The 19,585-nt window shown below is 38.0% G+C and overlaps 1 protein-coding gene and 1 long non-coding RNA gene across 21 annotated transcripts in view; one reads left to right on the top strand and one right to left on the bottom strand.

Annotated features, from left to right (window-relative positions):
• Positions 1-19,585, top strand: part of CTNNA3 (catenin alpha 3) — a 523,550-nt gene that overhangs the window by 439,338 nt on the left and 64,627 nt on the right. For all 11 annotated transcript variants that reach the window (XR_005821804.1, XM_040564586.1, XM_040564587.1 and 8 more), the window contains one exon: positions 18,960-19,065. Coding sequence is in view for 10 of the 11 variants with exons in the window: in XM_040564586.1 (XP_040420520.1) it covers positions 18,960-19,065 (106 nt within the window). In the remaining variant the exon portion in view is untranslated. The remainder of the gene's footprint in view (positions 1-18,959; positions 19,066-19,585) is intronic.
• Positions 7,801-19,585, bottom strand: part of LOC121073577 — a 225,935-nt gene continuing 214,150 nt past the window's right edge. For 6 of the 10 annotated variants that reach the window (XR_005821807.1, XR_005821809.1, XR_005821808.1 and 3 more), the window contains one exon: positions 10,342-15,273. This is a non-coding gene — a long non-coding RNA (uncharacterized LOC121073577). Of the gene's footprint in view, positions 9,282-10,338; positions 15,274-17,923; positions 18,184-19,468; positions 19,581-19,585 lie in introns of those variants that run through there. The other 4 variants (XR_005821811.1, XR_005821815.1, XR_005821816.1 and 1 more) reach the window with 3 other exon arrangements.

The following is a 19,585-nucleotide window of genomic DNA, read 5'->3' as shown; positions in this document are numbered from 1 at the left end:
AGTCCATGTGTATTCAGCATACTGAGGAGCAAAATAAATAAAACAACTAAAGCTGTAAAAAAACAGTGAAAATGGGATCCTTACACCATTTCTTGAGAGTCACGATTCAGATAGCACAAGTATAGCTGTTTAAAATTCTTGGTGATTATTTGGGGAAGGAGAAATTCACTTCCGTGAGATGGAGAAATAGAAGAAAAGCTTATGTCAAAGTTGGCTGATAAGAACAGCAGTTTATGAAGTCTGACCAATATAGAGCATAGCTACCCATTTTTAACAGTTTGCTCTATATTGATTTTTCTTTTCTATAAACATCACTGGCAGTGGAATAGATTGAATAATGAAAGTATATCAAAAGGCAGTGTAGTCACATTACAGAGCAATGAAATAGCACTTAGAAGTTACTGCCTGCCCTAAGAGGAAGCGCTTTGCACAGGGCAATTGGATGGTGGATCAGTAATCACATTAGGGGCAAGAAGGAGTTGCATCCCATGCTAAGACGGATAAACATTTTAAATAGTTTAAATAGCTGACAAACTCAGGCGTGATAAGTAGCAACCATTTGAAAGGGAGCCACTTTAGGCTTTGGTGCACTCAGAGCCTCAACTTGAAGTATTAAAGAAGGGTGTGTGTCTGGTTGTTCTTTCTGCAAGGGATAAAGATGAAAGGAGGTCTGTTACCCATTTGGAACCGTGTAAGGGAACTGAACACATTCTCATCTTCACATTGCCTATAGTAAACCTTTGTACAGCTGGATTTCACTGCTTTTCTGTTTATCTTTTGTAGGTGGGAAGAAAATTATCTTTACATAGTAAAAGTCGTTGAAATTTTACCTAAAGTGTTGTTCACTGTCACTGTTGCAAGGACACAAATGTTGTGTCCCTCTTCGTACCTGGGTGACAAGTAATAGGGCTTAAACAGCTGGGTGTTGGGATGTGGGGGGTCAGGGGAAGAAGGGGCTGTGAGCTCACTTTCATGGGTACTTAACCCTTGAAATACATGATATTCTGGGATACTTGCAGGTAGTGTGCTTCTGATTAGTGTTGTGTCAGAGAAAGAGGAAGCAGAGGAATCTATTGTTTGATTTTCTCCATTCAGGACAGTTTCCCACATCCACCCAGATGGTTATCACTTGTTCTCTTGCTATCCTGAGACTAGTCTGTCTGTCTTTACCTAGAGCTGAAGGTAAGCTGTATAAACTAGTGTCAAAATTAAGGAAATTCTTGGCCATTCACACTAATGCCTTTCATTTATATTTATCATTAAGTACTGGTTTATTTTCAGAGTTGTTTCCATTGGTTTGAATGCCAACTGGTTTTAATGCCAGAAGAGGTTTGAAGTGTCTTCTATATGTATGGTCTTGTGGTAATTGCTAGACATACTGTAATGCTCTGCTCAAAATAACACTTTTTTGTTTTTGGCTAAACAGTTACAAATAGATCATAGTTCCCAGTTAATTATACTGGAATATGTAAGATTCCATTTCTCTGTTTTGAATCTCTTCATTAATGCTGTCTGGCCTCTGTTTATACTGCTTTTCAAGCGGGACAGTTAGAGGTATCAGATGAGGATAAAATGAATATTCTAAGAGGGATTTACCTACAAGATTTCTCAGTGCATATATAGGAAGGCATGAACTGCAGGCACTGCATGGTGGGCATTTGTTACTAGCAACTGTCAGAACTTGGTGCTATGGTACACCAAGGGCTGCTGCTCTTGGGTGAACAACACAGGATATGGCAGGAAAAAGTTGCTGCCAGAGAAGTTACTGCTCTTGGAAGGTATATTACAAGTGTTCACTCTGTTCATTTCCTTTAATTTTCCTTCTGTGTCTAAAGCATTTGTATTTCTAAATAATATATTGTGGCTATAAATGGTGGTCATAGCCAGATTGATTACTGCAGCTCATCTCTGCCAGTATTCTGTTTTTCATGTGTGTTTCTTTTACAGCTTTTCTTTACACAAGTCATAATTTTTCTTCTGGGATTTGCAGTTCAGTCTAGATTAATGAGAGTCACTGAGTTACTTGGATAATCTTGTCTTTCTTTTCTTACTCATACCTTTTTAAACTGTGAAATTTGTTTATGTTTTTTCTCAAGGGACGCTTTCAGCATAGATCACCAAATTCTTTCTGGGAGCAGTTCTTCTCTAAAATATAGCAGACTCTGAGGCCCCATGATAATCATAAAGCTTTTTCAGTGGATCTCAGGTGAAGTGTAAGTTGTGCTTGAAGAACAGACAGTTGTTGGGAGTAGGAATACAAATGACTTCCTTGCCCTCACACATTCCCAAGTTAGAGCCACTCAGATAAGGTCTCACATTAGCTTCTGAGGGATAGACAAAGCAAGCAGTGAGAGGAAGGAAGAATTATTGTGAAAATACTCTAAAAGGAAGTCCCTACTGAGTGGCCATTCTTCTCCTTTACATCTTCGCTGCAGTGTGGAGCCTACATTTTGTGTTTCCCTTTCAGTTATATTGTGTGGTGTTTCATCACTAGTACTTTAAAAAATTCAAGAGACGTGTCTTCCTAACCAAATCTAGGACAAGCCCTGCTAAAAAGCTATATAGACACATAATTCTGCTCATACAATGTGATGACCATTATAAATTTAAAGAGAAATATGTAAGTATGTTTAATGGTTTGCTTAACTGTGATAAAAGCAGCTTTTCTCATCAATACCGCAGACTTATTAATATGGAAAGAATTATCATGGCCTGAGATACAGCACAAGCTGCAGAGCAGAAATCCTCAGGATTCCATCAGGATTTCAGTGAACAACAAGCTCTCTGTGCTGCAACTTATTCCAGAATTTCTGAATTCCAGAAGTTCTCTTCAAATGTAAGTCCTGTTGAGTGGCAAAACAAGTTACAGCTATAGTTTTAGGGCTTAGAATAAAGTATAGTTTAGTTCTGATGAAAAAATAGCTTAAGAATTTGTCATTTTTACTCAGGCCTATCATCTTACTCTCTTTGGTATGTTGTATTCAACTGAAACACTCCCAGAAGGTAGTTTTCCTGTTCTGTCCTAGGAAATTTTATTTACTGTGACACAATTTAAAAGTCTCTTACACCACAGAGCCTGTGCAGAGCAGCTTTTCCAGAGCTCTTATCTTGACATAGGGAAGTGACAGTGATGGTTGCCAATGGCAAGTAAGTAACGTGTCCTGTTGAATTGTGTTGAATATATTTTTTTGTAGGAACTGTGTCCATTCAGAGAAGAAAATTCCTTTGCCTTTTTGGTTGTTAAGAAAACCTTTGGAGTGTATTATTACTGTAACCAGGACTGACCTGTCTTACAGAGGTTGCACAGGGCAGTTCGCAACAGTAAGGAATGACCTATTTAAGACCCAAATTCTGGCTCTAGTTCAGTCTCTGCAGCCAAACAGTTCAGCAGGTGAGTACTTCCATTGCTTCAGGGAAGGAAATCCCTTCTTCACAGCATTCTGCAAGAGGGCTTCTGCAACAGGAATGATGAATTCTCTCTATTGCCCATCTATTGCAAATTCCTTAAGATGAAAAGAAACACAAAATGAGCTAAGCAGCTTTGTGCAAAACTATCAGCAGACAACTATCTGCCAGAGGGTGTGCATTCTAGCAGGAAGCACCAGTGTTAATAATCTTTTTCATGTCTTTCCTCTCTGTTCATTTTTTTGGTGCTCATCATGGATTCTAGGCAGTGACCAACCATGTCCATCTCTCAGTCTGCCACTTAACTCTCAGTTCCATGTGGCTGCAAGAGAGCTTTCTTGCTGATGTCTGATGAGTAGAATAGGGATTAAGACCTTCCATGTTTTAAGTGCTGTCTTCTTGGGCTCAAACAGCCAGTGTTGACAACTCATACTTTTGTTAGAAATCTGTCGTTGCATATTACTTCATATCTTGACACTTGAGTTACGTTATTGTAAGTGAAATTCATCACCAGCATGTTTCATGGCTATTGAGCAAATCCTGGAAATGTGACCCCTGAAGGCATAGAAACAAAGCAAATACAAAGAACTTGAGATTTATTATTTAAAATAACCTGGTATTTTATTCCAGTTTTGTGATATTTTGGATCCTACCTCATGATATTTGAATGCCTAAGGCTGACAGCACAAACATTTCATTCACACTCTCTCTGTGTTACACTCTGTTTACGTAAGTAGTTTGAGTGCCAAGGAGAGCCCATCAAGAAAGTGGGAGATTTTGGAGAATGGGAACATAGTGAGCATTTCCCTTCCGTGCTGTGGAGCCGTTCATAACTCTGAGAGTCAACAGTACAAATGAGAATGTGTTTGCTTACATTTTCTTACAAGCATGAAAAGTGCAACTATCAAATTGCTGCAAGAAAAGTACAAAGAAAAAAATACAGTCTGTTTCTAAAACTGTTTTTTATCCCCATTATGCAAAGTATTTATTTATTCTGAAAATCTGAGATTAGTTTCCTCTTTGCATAGCATTTTCAAGGCAGGTACTTTTTTGTGGGAGTAAAGTACAGTACTCAGGTTGCAGGTATCAAGGAATAAAAATTGTGGGTGTGCTAGTGCACAAGAAGATAATATTTAGGATTTGATCTTCCTGAGCATAACTGAGAGAGTGGAGCTGAGTCACCTATTCGATGGTCACCAGACTTACCACAGAAAATATTTTTTCAAGGGATCGCTCTCGTATCAAAACACATTTCCATCAATTTTAGATGATTTTCATATTGGATGTCATGTTAAAAGAAATTTCTTCAGGTCTTCCATACAGCATACATAAGCATATGTATAAACAAGACTCCTTATAGGAGTTGCTGTGATAGAACTTTATAGTGATTTCTGAAACAAAACTGCAAAATAATGCTGCTTTTCTGAAGCCATGGAGATGCAAAAAAAAATAATTATTGGGAAATATTTTGATAACTGGTTCAACATATAATCAAAAACTTGTGGAGTATTTAGAAGATGAATTACTGAGCCATTAGCAATCTAGCAATATGATTAGATATCCATAGTAATAAACATCTGTCACTGTGGCACAGCAGATGTGCTAGGTGCATATATAACACAAAATGTAATTTTTGATGAGTACTTTCTTATTTTTTACTGCAAAATATGTTACCGACATTAGATACCTTGCCATTTGTTTGATTTTGCAACAGTGAAAGTGTTACTAAAAAAACAACAAAACACAATTGTGAGGACAGTAAATCTTGTAAATCCTAGGATGTGATTCTCCTAATTGAATGGACTAATGTTGAAAGTGAATTTTATTTTCTTCAATTGTCATCTAATAGACTTAACATTACAGGTTTATTATGTGGCATTTTGGTTCTGGTAATCTTGCTTTTGCTATCTCTCTACGCTCAGTATCATCTTCAATTCCAACTGCTGTTGATTTTATAATGCATGGCATGTAGGGTGTACATCTTCGCATTTGTCTTTAAATGTCAGATGTTGGAATCAGGCAAAATTTGCCATTGTGTTCTGAAGAGGAAAGATATGAAGTTGACAAATACATTTATAAGATGTAGTAGTTTACTACCATAAAAGTGACTCAGTAAGTCTAAAAATTTCTTTAAGTGCAATGTTTTTTGTACTTAACTTCATTCAACTTGAAATCCATTTACCATATTTTCAAAACCTGTGATTATTACAAATGTTTTCTTTGCAAAACAGTAGCTCAGCAAAGGACAGTGTGACAGAATTTTTATATACCATTAGGCAAATGCGTTTTCATGAACAAAAATGCTAGCTAGCCCAGTTGAGTTTTTGAGTCAGCTTTTGGTATTAACTTATATTTTCCTGTGGATTTTTCAGAACACTGATTCCTTTGCTATGATGTACTGGGTAGTTAAAATTATAATTGTACCCCCTGAGAGGTCTTTTTATTTTTCTACTAGCTCTGAAAGCTATTAGTGATAGCTTGTGGGCAGAAGTGTTAAAAAGTACAATTATTAATAGCACATGTTAACACTAAAAGTGGGATAGCAGAAGTAAATGCTTAAAATGGCATGACAGGTGATTAGCAAGATGATATTATAGGTAGTAAAAGGCATTCTGAAAGATTGATTTTGGAATCAACATTTCTGTGGAACGATAAACCCTTCAAAATAGAGTATTATGGTAGGAAGTATTGGTAAGAAGGAGTTAAAATGACTGTACTGTGAATCAACTTGAAGATTTTGAAGAGGGTTGGACGGAAAGTGAAAGAGCTTTGTGAAGGCTAGCATTGTAGAGTAAAATAATGCCAAAAGTTAGACCTGTTTGTAGCATGGTGTCTTTTCTAGCCCATGATATTACTTCTATTAGTTTTGCCAGTTCTTGCAGTTTTCTTTTGCATCTAGCAACATGAGTTTCTTTTTTTTTTCCTAAAGTATCTGTAGACCTGTGAATAGATGAGTCTTCAGGGCTCTCATTCACATCCAAAGAGATTTTTTTTCTTCCAGCCCTCATCTCTCCCCTTTGCGCTCCTTGTGGAGGTGCCCAACATGGCTACAGTCATGGTACTGAGCAGGAGCGCATTGAGGGATGCTGCAGAGAATGGCCTGGCAAAGCATGGCCACTCACCATAGCCATCCATGTTGAGGCAGCCCTTGTTTTGAGGTGGACAGAGCCTTCAGCTTTCATTAAAAAAAAAAATAAAATAGTTTGTGCTTTCAAGTTTATAGATGAAAAGCTTGAAGACATCACTAGTGTGCAGTCTTGAATTGTAGAAGTAAAACAAGCTTAAAATACATGAGAAAAAGGAAATGGTATCTGAGTACTATACTTTGTGACCAGTCTTCTGATTTTCGATGTCTGGATGATGTTTATGAAGGACTGATTTAAGATGTAGACAAGAGGAATGAGAAAATTTGATGTAAAAAAGGGTCAGAATTAAAATTGTAAGGTTGTTGTTAAAGCTCTTAGTTTAATTTTGTTAGAAGACCTCTCAACAACTGTGTTCACACACACACACAGACTGCACAGTGGAACATGACTTCCTTGTTCTTTTCTATCTTTATGTAGTTTCTTATGAACCCTCAGCAAGAAAAATGTATGTTCTGAGTCTTCATGGTGGTGTAAAGGTACTCAGTTGTTGCCATCAGCCATTGAAGAGTCACCTTTTCCAAATACCTGGAAGCTCTAAAATGGGATTCTGTATGTAAACAGCTATTGACTATGATGCATGTGGTATATACAAGGATTATCTGTTGCGTGTAGTCAGTCCTTATATCAGGATAGCTGCATGCAGCAAGTCAACAGAATACCTAGACAATTAATAGGTGTAGAAAAATGCTGAAGGGAGTTGCTAAGTGAGCTGGCTGCAGGATAGTAAGTGTTTTGCCTGCTAGAATACATGGAATTGCATGGAAAACATTATACAGACTTCAGTGCTTGTCCTGGTCCCTGTTTCATAGCTGGAGGTTATGACAGATTGGGACTACCATGATTTAACACCTGCATAAAATTCCTATGTTTGATCCATTGAACATAGGATATTTACAAGGAAGTCAGATGGTAGATAGTGGAGAAAAATCCCACATTTCATAGAATTATATTCTGTGTTGATTTGGGAGATGTAATGAAAGCGAGAAAGTTTAAGGTGGGTAGGGGAGAGGCGAGATGTATTTCCCACTCTTTGCAGCTTGTTTGGCTAGTACCCAAAACCTAAGTACCAGGTAGTCTCCATGTAGAGACGGTTACTCGAGAAGGTATCTGATCATCTCATCACAGAGTATATGTGGTGTTCAATGATGTGAATAATGACATGGTAAAGCAAATTCAAGTCATTAATCTACCTTCCTTTGCTCTTTCCACTGTCATCTGTGTAGTGGGATTGAGGTCAACTGACTTAGAAAAAAAATACAGATCAAGTGTAAGGTCAAGAATGACATATTTATTCACCACATAGTTTATATAAATGCATAATTACAGCTATTTGGGTGCATAATTATAGATGGCACTGTTAGCCTATAATACTGAACCAGAAGTCTCATTCTGTGACTGTAGTTCATGATAGGTCTTCAATATAAATTGTAAAAAGGAGCTCTTTGAACTTAGGCTTTGTGTTTTTCAGTGTTTCTTTTTGTTGGGTAATGAATATACTATCTCTTTTGCATGCTTTTATGTTTGCAAATCTAAAAACCCATGAGGAGAGAGTTCTTTACAGTCGCTATTCCTTCTTTTGATACCATATATTTTTTTATCCTGGAAAACATAAATTCTGTACCATATATTTTACTACTGTGTGTGGGGGGGATGCAATTAAAGGCTTCTCCATAACACTATGGCCAGAGCTTAGTTGGAACCTTCAACCTTCAGCTTGGCCCTTCTCAGTGTATTTAGTTATATATCTGTCAGAGTTCCTACTGACTTTCTTCTAGTAGTTTGCATTTTTAATTACAAAGAACAAGATGAGAAAAGAGCTGTTTTGTCTTTGAGAGCTTAACTCAATGGCAAAAAATCGATTAATTCTCTATTAGGTTATTTTCTACATTCCAAAATGATTGTACCTGCTTGAGGCCACAGGGGGAAATACTTTCTTCTCATTCATATATGGCATGCATTTTGTAAATTAAACACATGGGGCATCCTACCATGCACTTTATCCCCTTTGTTCAAGAAATATGAAAGAGCCTTAAAATGTTAGGAAAACAAGACCATTTGATGATTTACAGAACATCGTAGTAAATTTGTTTAAGTACCTGGGTGGTCCACGAACTCCCCATGTAGTCACATGCATCCAGGAGACCATGGATGGCTTTGGAACAAGGGAGTGACCACAAACATGGAGATGGCTGAACTTCATTAAGGGTGCAGTCCAGTGGTGCAGGAGCTCTCCAGAGGCAAGTTCCAGAGTGTCCTTAAAGACTCCCCTAGGTAGCTTCTGCTGTGTTGATAAGCAGCCGTGTTGGAGAACCTGGCTTGGCGAGAGTCCCCAGGCAGTCCCTGCTGCACAGCTGATGAAACTGTACACAGAAGAGAGCTGTAAATAGCCAACAGGAACTGATCCTGCAGATGCAGAAATGGTGACTTAGGATAGTCCTTTGTACCACCTAGCTAGAGAGGATGCATGTGGTTTGGTTACTTAATAGCAGTGGGTTATGCACAGGCTGAAGTGGTCATGCAGGACCACATGCCAACCAAATGATAAAAATCAGGCAGAAGAGTGGTTGGAAATTCTCTCACAATCCAGCTAATGATGCTGTTGTGAGGACACTTGCAATAGAGTCCAGACAGACAACAACTGTCTTGTTTTAGAAGTCTGATTGCTACAAGAGGAGTAGTCTGTGACAAGTTCCCAGTAACTCAGGTTTCTTTCACCACTCTGTCCGTGAGCTGTAAAATCAAAAGGTATGGTCTGCAATTATGTTTATATTTTTAATTGCACAATTAAGAGAAAGAAATGCACTGAAGAAGTAATAGCACAGTGGTCATAAAATACTAAATTAGAATTTGCTGTTTGACTTTTAACCTATTGGGATTCACTGAGTTTTACTGCTGTAACAGATCTTGCTACAAAGTACATTTTGTGAAACAATAAGGAAATAGCCTGGAAAAAAATGGTTAAGAGCAAACGGGCTTATGTTAAAAAAAATAATAAATTAAAAACAATTCATTTGCTTTTCTCTCACTGGAGAACTGTAAAGATACACTTCAAATAATAAAGGAAACATTTATTTCCTTTTTTAAAGGTTACAGAGGATTTTGCAAGAGGATTTTAAAAGACAGTATTGACTTCTTTAAGTGGCATTGTTGTATGTTTGCACTACAGTGCCTACATACATATTTTCTTTCATTATTAACCCTTAGATGGCTTTTTTCCTACTTCCGGGCTGCTAACACATGCTTTTTCTTGTTATGGTTTAACCCGGCCGGCAGCTAAGCACCACACAGCCGTTCGCTCACCCTCCTCCCTCCCTCTGTGGGATTGGGGGAGAGAATTAGCAAGAAATGAAAACCTGTGGGTTGAGATAAAGACAGTTTATTAGGACTGGAAAGAAAGGAAAATAATAGTAATAATAATAGTAGTACTACTACTGATAATGTGTACGAAACAAGTGATGCACAATGCAATTGCTCACCACCCGCTGACTGATGCCCAGCCTATCCCTGAGCAGCCAGCCACCCCCCCCCCATGTTAATTGTTCAGCATGACGTCAGATGGTATGGAATACCCCTTTGGCCAGTTTGGGTCAGCTCTCTTGAGTCTGTCCCCTCCCAGCTCCTGCTGCACCCCCAGTCTGCCCGCTTGCAGGACAGTGTGAGAAGCTGAGAAGTCCTTGGCTTAGTGTAAGCACTGCTCTGCAACAATTAAACCATCAGCATGTTATCAGCGCTCTTCTCTTCCTAATCCAAAACATAGCACCATACCAGCTACTAGGAGGAAAATTAACTCTATCCTAGCTGAAACCAGGACACTCCTTTTGAAAATTCAACACATGGTTCACAAGAGTGGGAAGCAGATGGGCCACTCTGCAGAGGGAGTCGTTAGAGAGAGCTCTAACTGTCTGAGTCAGCCGTAACTCACCTCTGTGCTTTCAGACACTGCAGGCCCGGGGCTGCAGGGCTCTTAGGGTTGAAACATGCTCCTCATAGCCAAACACCTCTGTGTTTGCTCTTTGAGCTCTCACAGGATACAACCCTAACCACCACTTTGCAGACAGGTGCTCAGGTACCAAGTTTCATGGGCAATGTGTCTGGTCCTTTTGTAAAGATTTAAAATGCCCTTTTTCATTGTCCACATTGTTTGCACAATCTAGATCAGACTGTGAGGAAACTGCGTTTATTTAAATATGTGCTGTCATTTTTTTAATGTTGTTTCTTCATACAAACCAATTAGTTTCCATAATGGCTTGGATTTTAGAAATGACTAAAGCATACAACCATCCAACATGTTGGTTTCTTAAACTTTATATATGTTAAAGTTTGTGGATAATTTATTTGTGACATGGAAAATAGTAGAGGGGAGAGTAATGAGACAAATGACCAACGTCTCATGTAATCAGCAAAACAGTAATGGTACACATGTAACAGGTGATTAAAAATGACAGACATCCAAGTTAAAGCCCCTGACTGTTAAGATCTGCTGACTTTCTTAGAAACTGAAAATCAAAGTGTCCTTTGAAAAGCTGGATTTGAAAACAGATTTGGAGAAACATCCAAGCGATAATGAGAACAAGAAAGAGGTGAGAAACATATAACTGATGCTCGTTTAAGATTCCAGAACTAACTTGCTTGTGGTGTTGTGATACCCTCTCACATTGTACTGATAATATTTCTGTATGGATTTGGACTTAGAGATTTAAGGATGACGGGGAAGAGTGTCTGTGTGTACAATTGTAATTATGGAAGGAGTTTGCAATTCTTAGCTTTTCATCTGTATAGATTGTATGTAAACATACACTTCTCTGGTTATTGCACAAGTTAACTAGTGTATATACATTCACATCAGACTTTTCCCTTTGATGTGCTGCCTTCCACATTCTGTTGTCGCTGTGATTAGTTTTGTCACACTTCTGATTTAGGAACTTGTAGTGAGGCTTTCAGCTGTTTTTTCCCCTTCAGCCTCCTAAGACTGACAGACTCCTTCAGACTCCTGACATACTTTCTTTTCTCTTCCCACTCGTTCTGCCTTATGTTCTCATCTCTTCCACACTATTTTTAAGATGTAGTTTCACATTAAGAGGCATCTTTTACAGGTAACTTAATGTTCAGTAACTATTCGAGTAATATCAGCATTTCTTCCCTATTAACTATGCCAGGATAGCTCTGTTTCAAAAGTAGCATTATCAGGCTTATAGTGCAGCAGTCTACCATATAAAAGACCACATTTTGAGGCAAAAAATGCTTTGTTTTTAAGCCATGTACTTTTTAAGATGGGAGACCAGGAACTGTGCTTCCAGTGACAGTTACTTCACAATAGTGTCACGTCCACCTTTGACCCTGCAGCCAAGTTTCAATGCCTGGATTTTTCTACATTTATACAGCTGACAAAGTAAGATACATGAGCTACAAACAAGAGCGTTTTGTCCTTTTCTTGTTTAAATATTTGTATTCCTACTTCATTACTCAAAGCAGAGAGGAACAAAACACAATGGATCATTAAGAAAATGTCTAACCTGTGTTTTAATAGTATCAAACTTTTGTCACAACAGTTATGCAAATGCAGGGGACTTGGTTTGTTGTTATGCAGTCACATAGTATTTCTCAGGGTCAGAAACGGCCTGCTTCAGGAAAAGTGTGGGGAGGTCAGGAACAGGCACCTACCACTTATGTGCCTGTTCCTGACTAACGGCTTTTGCAGGCTGATGGCCAGCCACAAGGCCACTTGAAAGCAGGTGGGAGAGATGGGAGAGGTCTGTGTCCCACAGACCAGAATCCCTGCTTGATAAGCACGGCACCAAAGACCAACTACAAATAACCCCACAGAGTTTTAATGATGTTTTGTGAAATTTTCAGAAGATGGTATTTTTTTTTTTTTTAGCAATGAAAACAAGTCACCATGGTATTAGTGAAATACAGTCAATTTTAGACATTGCAATCAACATCGTATTTGGCAGACACTAAAGACCTTTGGAAAATAAAAACGCTGCTGCATTGTCTGCAAAATCCTGAATAGATTTTCGATTGGTCACAAATGGCAAAATACAAGAAATATGAGCAACAAAAAGACATGACTGGGTTTCTCTTAGAGCCAAACCTTCTAAATAACAGCTTTATTTATTTTGTAAGGCTAGTGAAAGCAAAACAGGTTTGGGGAGAGGGATGACCTACATAAGAAAATCACAGTAGGAGATGCCCCAGAGCAGAAAAAGAAACAAAGGGGCTGACATAAACTTGTACTGATAGGTAAATTGCTGCAAATCACAGTACTTTCCACTTCTCATTCAAGTACCACAGTGCTATAAAGGATTTTACTACTCCTATGGCCTATTACTCTCGCTTTTATTTTCAACACTACTTTAGCCACAGTTGTATTATCATTCTACACAGGTCTAGGAAAAGAGAGAAGTAATAGTTGGCCTTCTACCCATTTAACTCAAAGGAAAAGTCAGGACTTTTGAGCTGTTTCTATGTTTAGTATGACTCCTATTTTTTTTTTTTTTTTGGTCAAAACCATTTCTTCAGTGCTAGTGCTGTTGAGTTGAGATGGTTAATCCAGTTCAGGTTTGTCCAGAAATTCTAAGTCACTTTCTGATGCTCCTTGGAACACGAGGTGGCCACTTTGCCGGAACAGATGGCTTTGACATAAAACATGTGCATTAGGTGAGATGTCATTGTTGATGGACCATGTAACTGTATGAGTGTAAGCACCATAGAATCCTGTTGTGTCATGTAAGCCAGTGACTGCCATTGTAGGAATTCCCATGGCAAGGCTTTCACAGAGCCTTATGCTACCATAAAAAGCTGAACCTTTAGGAAACAAAGCCAAATCTAATCTACTATGATGGTGCTTGGTCTTTCATAAAGTCTTTCCAGGAACGTTTTCTTTGTCAGACTTACCTGCAGAGACCTCATCACTGCACAGAAGAGCAGAAGTTACTTCTCTGTACATACCAGTTTGCCGTTGCTTCTTCTTCTACAGCATGCTAGTTCAGATACTTGAGCAATTTGTGAGCCACTAGAACTCCGAATTGCTTCTTGTAATGGTTTGTAGAGACTGACATTACACTTTTACATCTGCGTATTTTATAATTTTCCTACCTGAGTGGACATTCTCTTTATTTATAGTTATAGCTAAATTTTCTTCAATACTTACGATAATTAGAAACCTGGCCTCCCAACCTATATATATATATATTAACCTATATATATATATATTAACCTATATATATTAACCTTCCAATCACTGTTAAGTTTAAGTGAAGTAAGCATTCTCTTTTTTCCTTTAGTCAAGCAGTAAATAAAGAACTGAGCAGTGCAGAAATCAGGACAGATTCCAGCAAAACCAGGTTATTTTTTTTCTGTGTTGCCCTCTATTGTGACAGTTGTCATTCGATAACCAAGCTGTCTTAGAGGATGCTCTTCTAGCAGTTTCCCATCTCTTGCAGTGATTTTTGTCTAGGCCATATATTCTTTAGGTAGTTTGTGAAAATACAACAGGAGACAATTTCAGAAGCCTAAATGAACTAAAAATACATGGTATTTATCTTTCCCATCTTCCTAAAGGCTATAAAATCTTGTTTTACATGGGGTCTGACAATATTTGTCCTAGAAGTCATGTTGATGGTTACTCATTTCTTTGTTTTAGTCAGTATGCTTTGAAATTGATTATGAATTGATAGTGTTTATTGGCACTCAGCAGACACCTTTTTGAACTGAGACATTTCCACAGAGATTCTCAAGGGCAGCACTCCATCACGGTCTGTGAGTGACTTATGCACACTTAATTCAATAAAAACAAGTCAGAGCCATACCAGCCCACATTACACTCATCTACAAATACGGTATTTGCTACATACATGTCACCAAGCTCTCACTACCAGAAAAGTCTACGCTTTTGGACCTCCTCTCCTTTTTGAATCTCTGAGGCAAAAAAAAAAAGAGGAAAGAGAAACTTCTGTCTTCATAAACTCATCTGAATTTCTAGAATGCTAGAACAGTTAGTAATACCTATGTTGTGTTTGCAGTTCCTGGGACTTCCCTGACCCATTCATGGGTACCCATAAGGCAAGTATTGTTTTAAATCTTAATTCCCTCACTTGCAAAAGCTACACAATATTATTTAATTCAAAGACTTTACAGTCCTTTTCCTCATACTGATTAGTACTTCTTCACATTGGCCTTTTCTCATCTGGCTGTGCTTTTACTTGTATTGCATTTATTTTGTTAATGAGTGGAAATGCTTCAGCCATTACATCTGTAAATGCTGAGTGTGTCTTTAGTCAGTTATGCTAGCAGGTTTCCTAGCAAGAAGAATATTTTTCTCCTAATTTTGCAAACCTGTAAACTGAGACTGGGCTACATGGCAAGTGAAAATGGAACTTTCCTTCCTCCCCTACCCAGAGCCTTAATAAAATGGCAAGGGGGATTCACCTGTACAATCTACTGTTATGTTCACCCTAACCTAATTTCTTGAGGAACTCTACCGAGTCCTCTTCAGGTATAAGTGATAAAAATGTGCTGCCCGTAGTAAAAGGTTTATTTGTCTATCGCCTTGATTTTTAAATGCATAGTCCTATAGTTTTGAATGAACAGTCAGACCTTCAAAAATTTCATCTGAAACGGTGCACCCTGAAGTGGGAGGCAGACTAAGTCCATCGTAGCATGAAGCAGCTGTGGTTACATCCTTCTTCTGTGGGGTTTAGGCTTTGTCTTTAGTTGGGATCTGTAAGTAGAAATACTTCCAGTCATTCCTCACCAGTAAAGAAAACAGTGATAAAAGATTCTGAAAATATTGCTAGAAGAGTGGTGTATTCTAGTTCTAAGATTAGCAGTCACGTATGCTCTGAGAGTTTTACTTCCTTTTAACCTGTCACATGAGAGCCACATTAGCTATGAGTATTACATTAGATGTATGTTAGGAGTTTGTTTTTTGAGACTGGCTAGTCAGTAGGACTCGTTAACTCTGATGAAGGGGAAGCAAAACATTTGCTGAGGTGAGTACAGTGAGTAGAGGTAAGCCACTCAACTTTGCTCAGAGACAGAAGATTGCGATGGCAAAGGCTTTTCAATTAGAGGTAAAAGTTGGAATTAAGGGAGTATTTTTGATAATTACTTTTCAGCAAAAAATTACAGTGTAAAGGAAGAAAGTAAGCTGTCGCTGATACTGATACCTGCTAAGCATTAGAGTTGTTTATGACAGTGCGCAGGCACTGCACTGTGAGGGACTGACTGCAGATACACTGGTCATCGTGACTTGGAGCAAGAATGAGAGGCTTAGGTCTCTCCATCACAAAATCCCTCAGTGTCAGAGCGATTAACAAGTTCTAGGGTTTCTTTTTCTTAGCTTTCAAGAGACGGTTCTATGAAGCTTTTCTCTCCTACAACTTGGTTGAGATACTCTCAGCTGACTTCATTGTTCAGAATCCAAATACATTCCCTCTAGTTAGACTTACCTAGATGCTGCTCTTAAATTATTTATCGTCTTTTCCCAGTCCCCTTCTCACTTGGTAGAAAATTAATTTAAGTAATATAGTAACAAGCCATCACTACCTCGAGGGCGTATAATTGCTCATAAATATAGTCCTTTCTGTCTTATCTTTGTTTTCATAGCCTTGAACGTGTTATAAACTTACCTAGCTAATAAAGCTTTAGTGCTTGTAAATAGTGACGCATGAGGAAAACAGATGGGTTAGATCTTCCACTGAATGAATCAAAATGAGTCATTTGGAGTCCACTGTAGACTGTCAACCCAGTAAAATGATTGGGATGTGTGAGATAAAGCTTGGCTCTGAATGTTATAGAGACTGGAAGCAGTGGAAAAATAGTAAGATAAGGCTGATTAAAAAAAGTTACTGAACACCACAACAAATAAATTGGAATTTCTCTCACAGAAGAGGGAAAATGATGGAAAATACTTCCACTTTTCTCTGTGAAGGAGATTTTTTTTGGTGCCATTGACCAGCAGACAGTACGTAGTGGGAATTACGTTTTTAATCCTTCTCTAAGCAGCTGCTATAGGTGAATGAGCTAAGGTAATCATCACAAGCATCTACGTTGAAGTCTATATCTATACTAATTTTTTTATTTTTAACAACTGGATTAGCACCACAGTAGTCTCACAGATTAGGAGGGATGATTCAGTATCTGCTGGAGGATAATCCTGGAGTACATTTGTAGAAGGAAGGAGAGCTTGGTACAATGACATGGAGAGGGCACCAAGTCAAGTATCTTAAAAGACAGAGATAGATAGCTCATTGAAACAGGTTCCCAAGAAAAGTGTATTTTCATACTTCAAAGTTGATAGGTAAAAGGCAAGGACATTTAAAACTGGTAGGAAGACATCTACTGACTGGGAAAAAAATAAAACAACAAACAATGTGCTTTAATAGATCTTTGGCATCTCTAACCTCTGGAGTCAGGTAGTTAATCTGAACTAAAAGGTAAGTTGTCACTGTTACTCCCACTCTCCTTTCCCTGCTTCTTCAGTTCTGGGTTATGTTCCCTTTTTGTGTAGTTTGACTGATAAGACTGGGTTGTAACTTCTCAGGATGGTTTCTGGACCACTTACGTTATTTGTACAGCACCAAGAAGACTTGCCAAGAACAATTTAACGGTGGCCTCTGGAAGTAACCACAAGGGAAATAACGGTGAAAACCTAACCAGTGGACTAAAATGTTGGGAAAGTTCTGTATTCAATATAAGTATTCAGTTGTGCAACTAACCGTCAAAAGGTAAAATTTAGGAATGACAAATGGAAGCACATGGTGAAATTTGAATTACTTGACCTGTAAACATGGGATTTGCATCTGAAATTTCATCTCCCAAATGCAGTATTTTTCTATAAACTGAACAATTCACTAAATAGGTTTTCCACTGCAAGAAGATACCTTTCTGTAGTAAAGTAACATGCATCCTATCCAGTTCCAGTTTTTTCCTAGATGTGGGCTTCAACAGAAAAGAAGGAACACAGTTGATAACCCATCTGACCCCTGATATTTATTACCTGTGGCATCTTGTATGCACCTGACACATACTAATCAGTTACAGGTGTTGCATTTTAGCTAAATTCATGTCATAAGCATTAGAAGCAGATAAGCATATACGATAAAATCACTTAAAAAAACACAACAACACAATAAAATAAAGACAAAATAAATTTGCAAAATTCATTTGCAAAGCATGTTTTTGCCCACCCCTCCCCCTCCCTCTGGCCAAAGACTGTATTTAAGAAGAGTTTAACCATGTTGTCATCACTTTTTACTGAATGTTTGTATAACTACATACAGTATTTTTTTTTTTAGCATATTAATGTCTTTTGTTAATCAGTTTTTACTGAAATGGCTTGTTTTGTTTATATATGATGCCATACTGACTTCAAAGAAAAGGGTCTCCTCATCTGAGCAAAGAAGTTTAGTGATTTTCCATGTTGCCCACTTCCTTTGTCCACTGCAGATCTTGTAAATTGCCATGAAGCCTTCAGGAATTAAATGTTTACATAATAAAACTAAAAATCTTCCTATCAAAAAGGCTGAAGTGCAGAGCTGAATTTAGCAAGGGTGCTCGCTTTATATGCATCAAACACAGTAAGTGCTGATTTTAGTTGAGCTGAAGTATTACTTCAGTGTTGAAGAAACTGCAGCACAAGGGAATATGAAGATAATGGTTGTCAATACTAGCTACCTTAAGCATTTAGTTTCTTTTCAAGGTTCCAGAAATACTTCATTTTAAGATTTTTGCCTGAAGAAAAAGGTGGGTTTTTGACAACCTGTTCACAAAAACTTTACAGTTTTCCTCAATTGTTCTGAAATTACTTGGAAGTGGTTTGCGAAAACAGCAAATCCAAATTGTGGAGGAGTATTTGTAGGTTTTCATTGCAGCCCTGTCCATATTTCCATTCATGCTTGAGTACACCAATTAAATAAAATAAAAACAACCTAGGTTTTCAGACCAAACATCCACAATGAGGCTCAGAATACATCACTGCAATGAACTTTCTTTTTGCATTGACTAGAAAAGAGATTACTAGAAAATCGCTGGAAGTGAAATGAACATAAAAATCATAAAACTACACGATCACTACAGCAAACAGCATAAGGCTTCTCTGCACTAAAACTTCACCACTTCCTTCTTAGGATTATCTGTACATGACATAATGGGACTGGGCTTGAAAATCCCTGTTCTTAGGATTTAGCTTGCGTTGTGCTTCTAGTATGAGACAAACTGTGACATTTTTCTGGTACTTCTGCATCCAGTTGATGCCAAGCAGTGCAAATTTGTGGGACATGAAAACAAAACAGTTGTATGGATTCATAATTTTTATTCAATTGAGTTCTTCTGTGCCTGATTTGCATGGCTATGATTTATTCTCAGTTTTTGAATAATGTAACAAAGGCTTTGTTTCATTTGAAGGGGTAGAGGACCATTGAAGAACACATCTGATGTAATTAATGCAGCAAAAATGATTTCAGAGTCAGGATCAAGGATGGATGTCTTAGCACGGCTGATTGCCAATCAGGTAGGTTATTTATTTAGCAGTGCATTAACCTTTGTCACAGATTAATACGTCCACAGAAGCTCCAACACCTGAGAAGGTCACTTACAGAAATAGTAATGACATTTTTAGATCTATCTTTCTAATTTTCCTTTTTATTCTCACTTTTCGGAATTGACGGATACATCACAGCAACAACAAAAACCTATGACACCACCTGAAAAACCAGAAGTGGATCTATGTAAATTCATAAGCACGGTCATTTTCCTGGCTAGGATGGCAGCATGCTACCTTAATACATTAATAACACCAAGCAACTAATCACACGCAATCCTCTTTCCTAAGTAAGGTAGATAGTACTAGGGTCAGACTGTGCCAGTAGAACCATGTGAAATTTTAGTCTGCAACTAGTAAGCCATTTACTTACCTAGTCATTTGTGACTGGCTTTTAAGTCCAGAGTAGCATGGTATAGTCAGTCTTTCACACCCACTCTTCCCCTCACTTTTATTTTCATAGATACAACTTATTTTTATAACATCTATG

The sequence above is a fragment of the Cygnus olor genome, chromosome 7, assembly GCF_009769625.2.
Source record: "Cygnus olor isolate bCygOlo1 chromosome 7, bCygOlo1.pri.v2, whole genome shotgun sequence".
NCBI lineage: Eukaryota > Metazoa > Chordata > Aves > Anseriformes > Anatidae > Cygnus > Cygnus olor.
The sequence above is the reverse complement of the archived record's forward strand: the minus strand, read 5'-3'. Positions and strand labels throughout refer to the sequence as shown.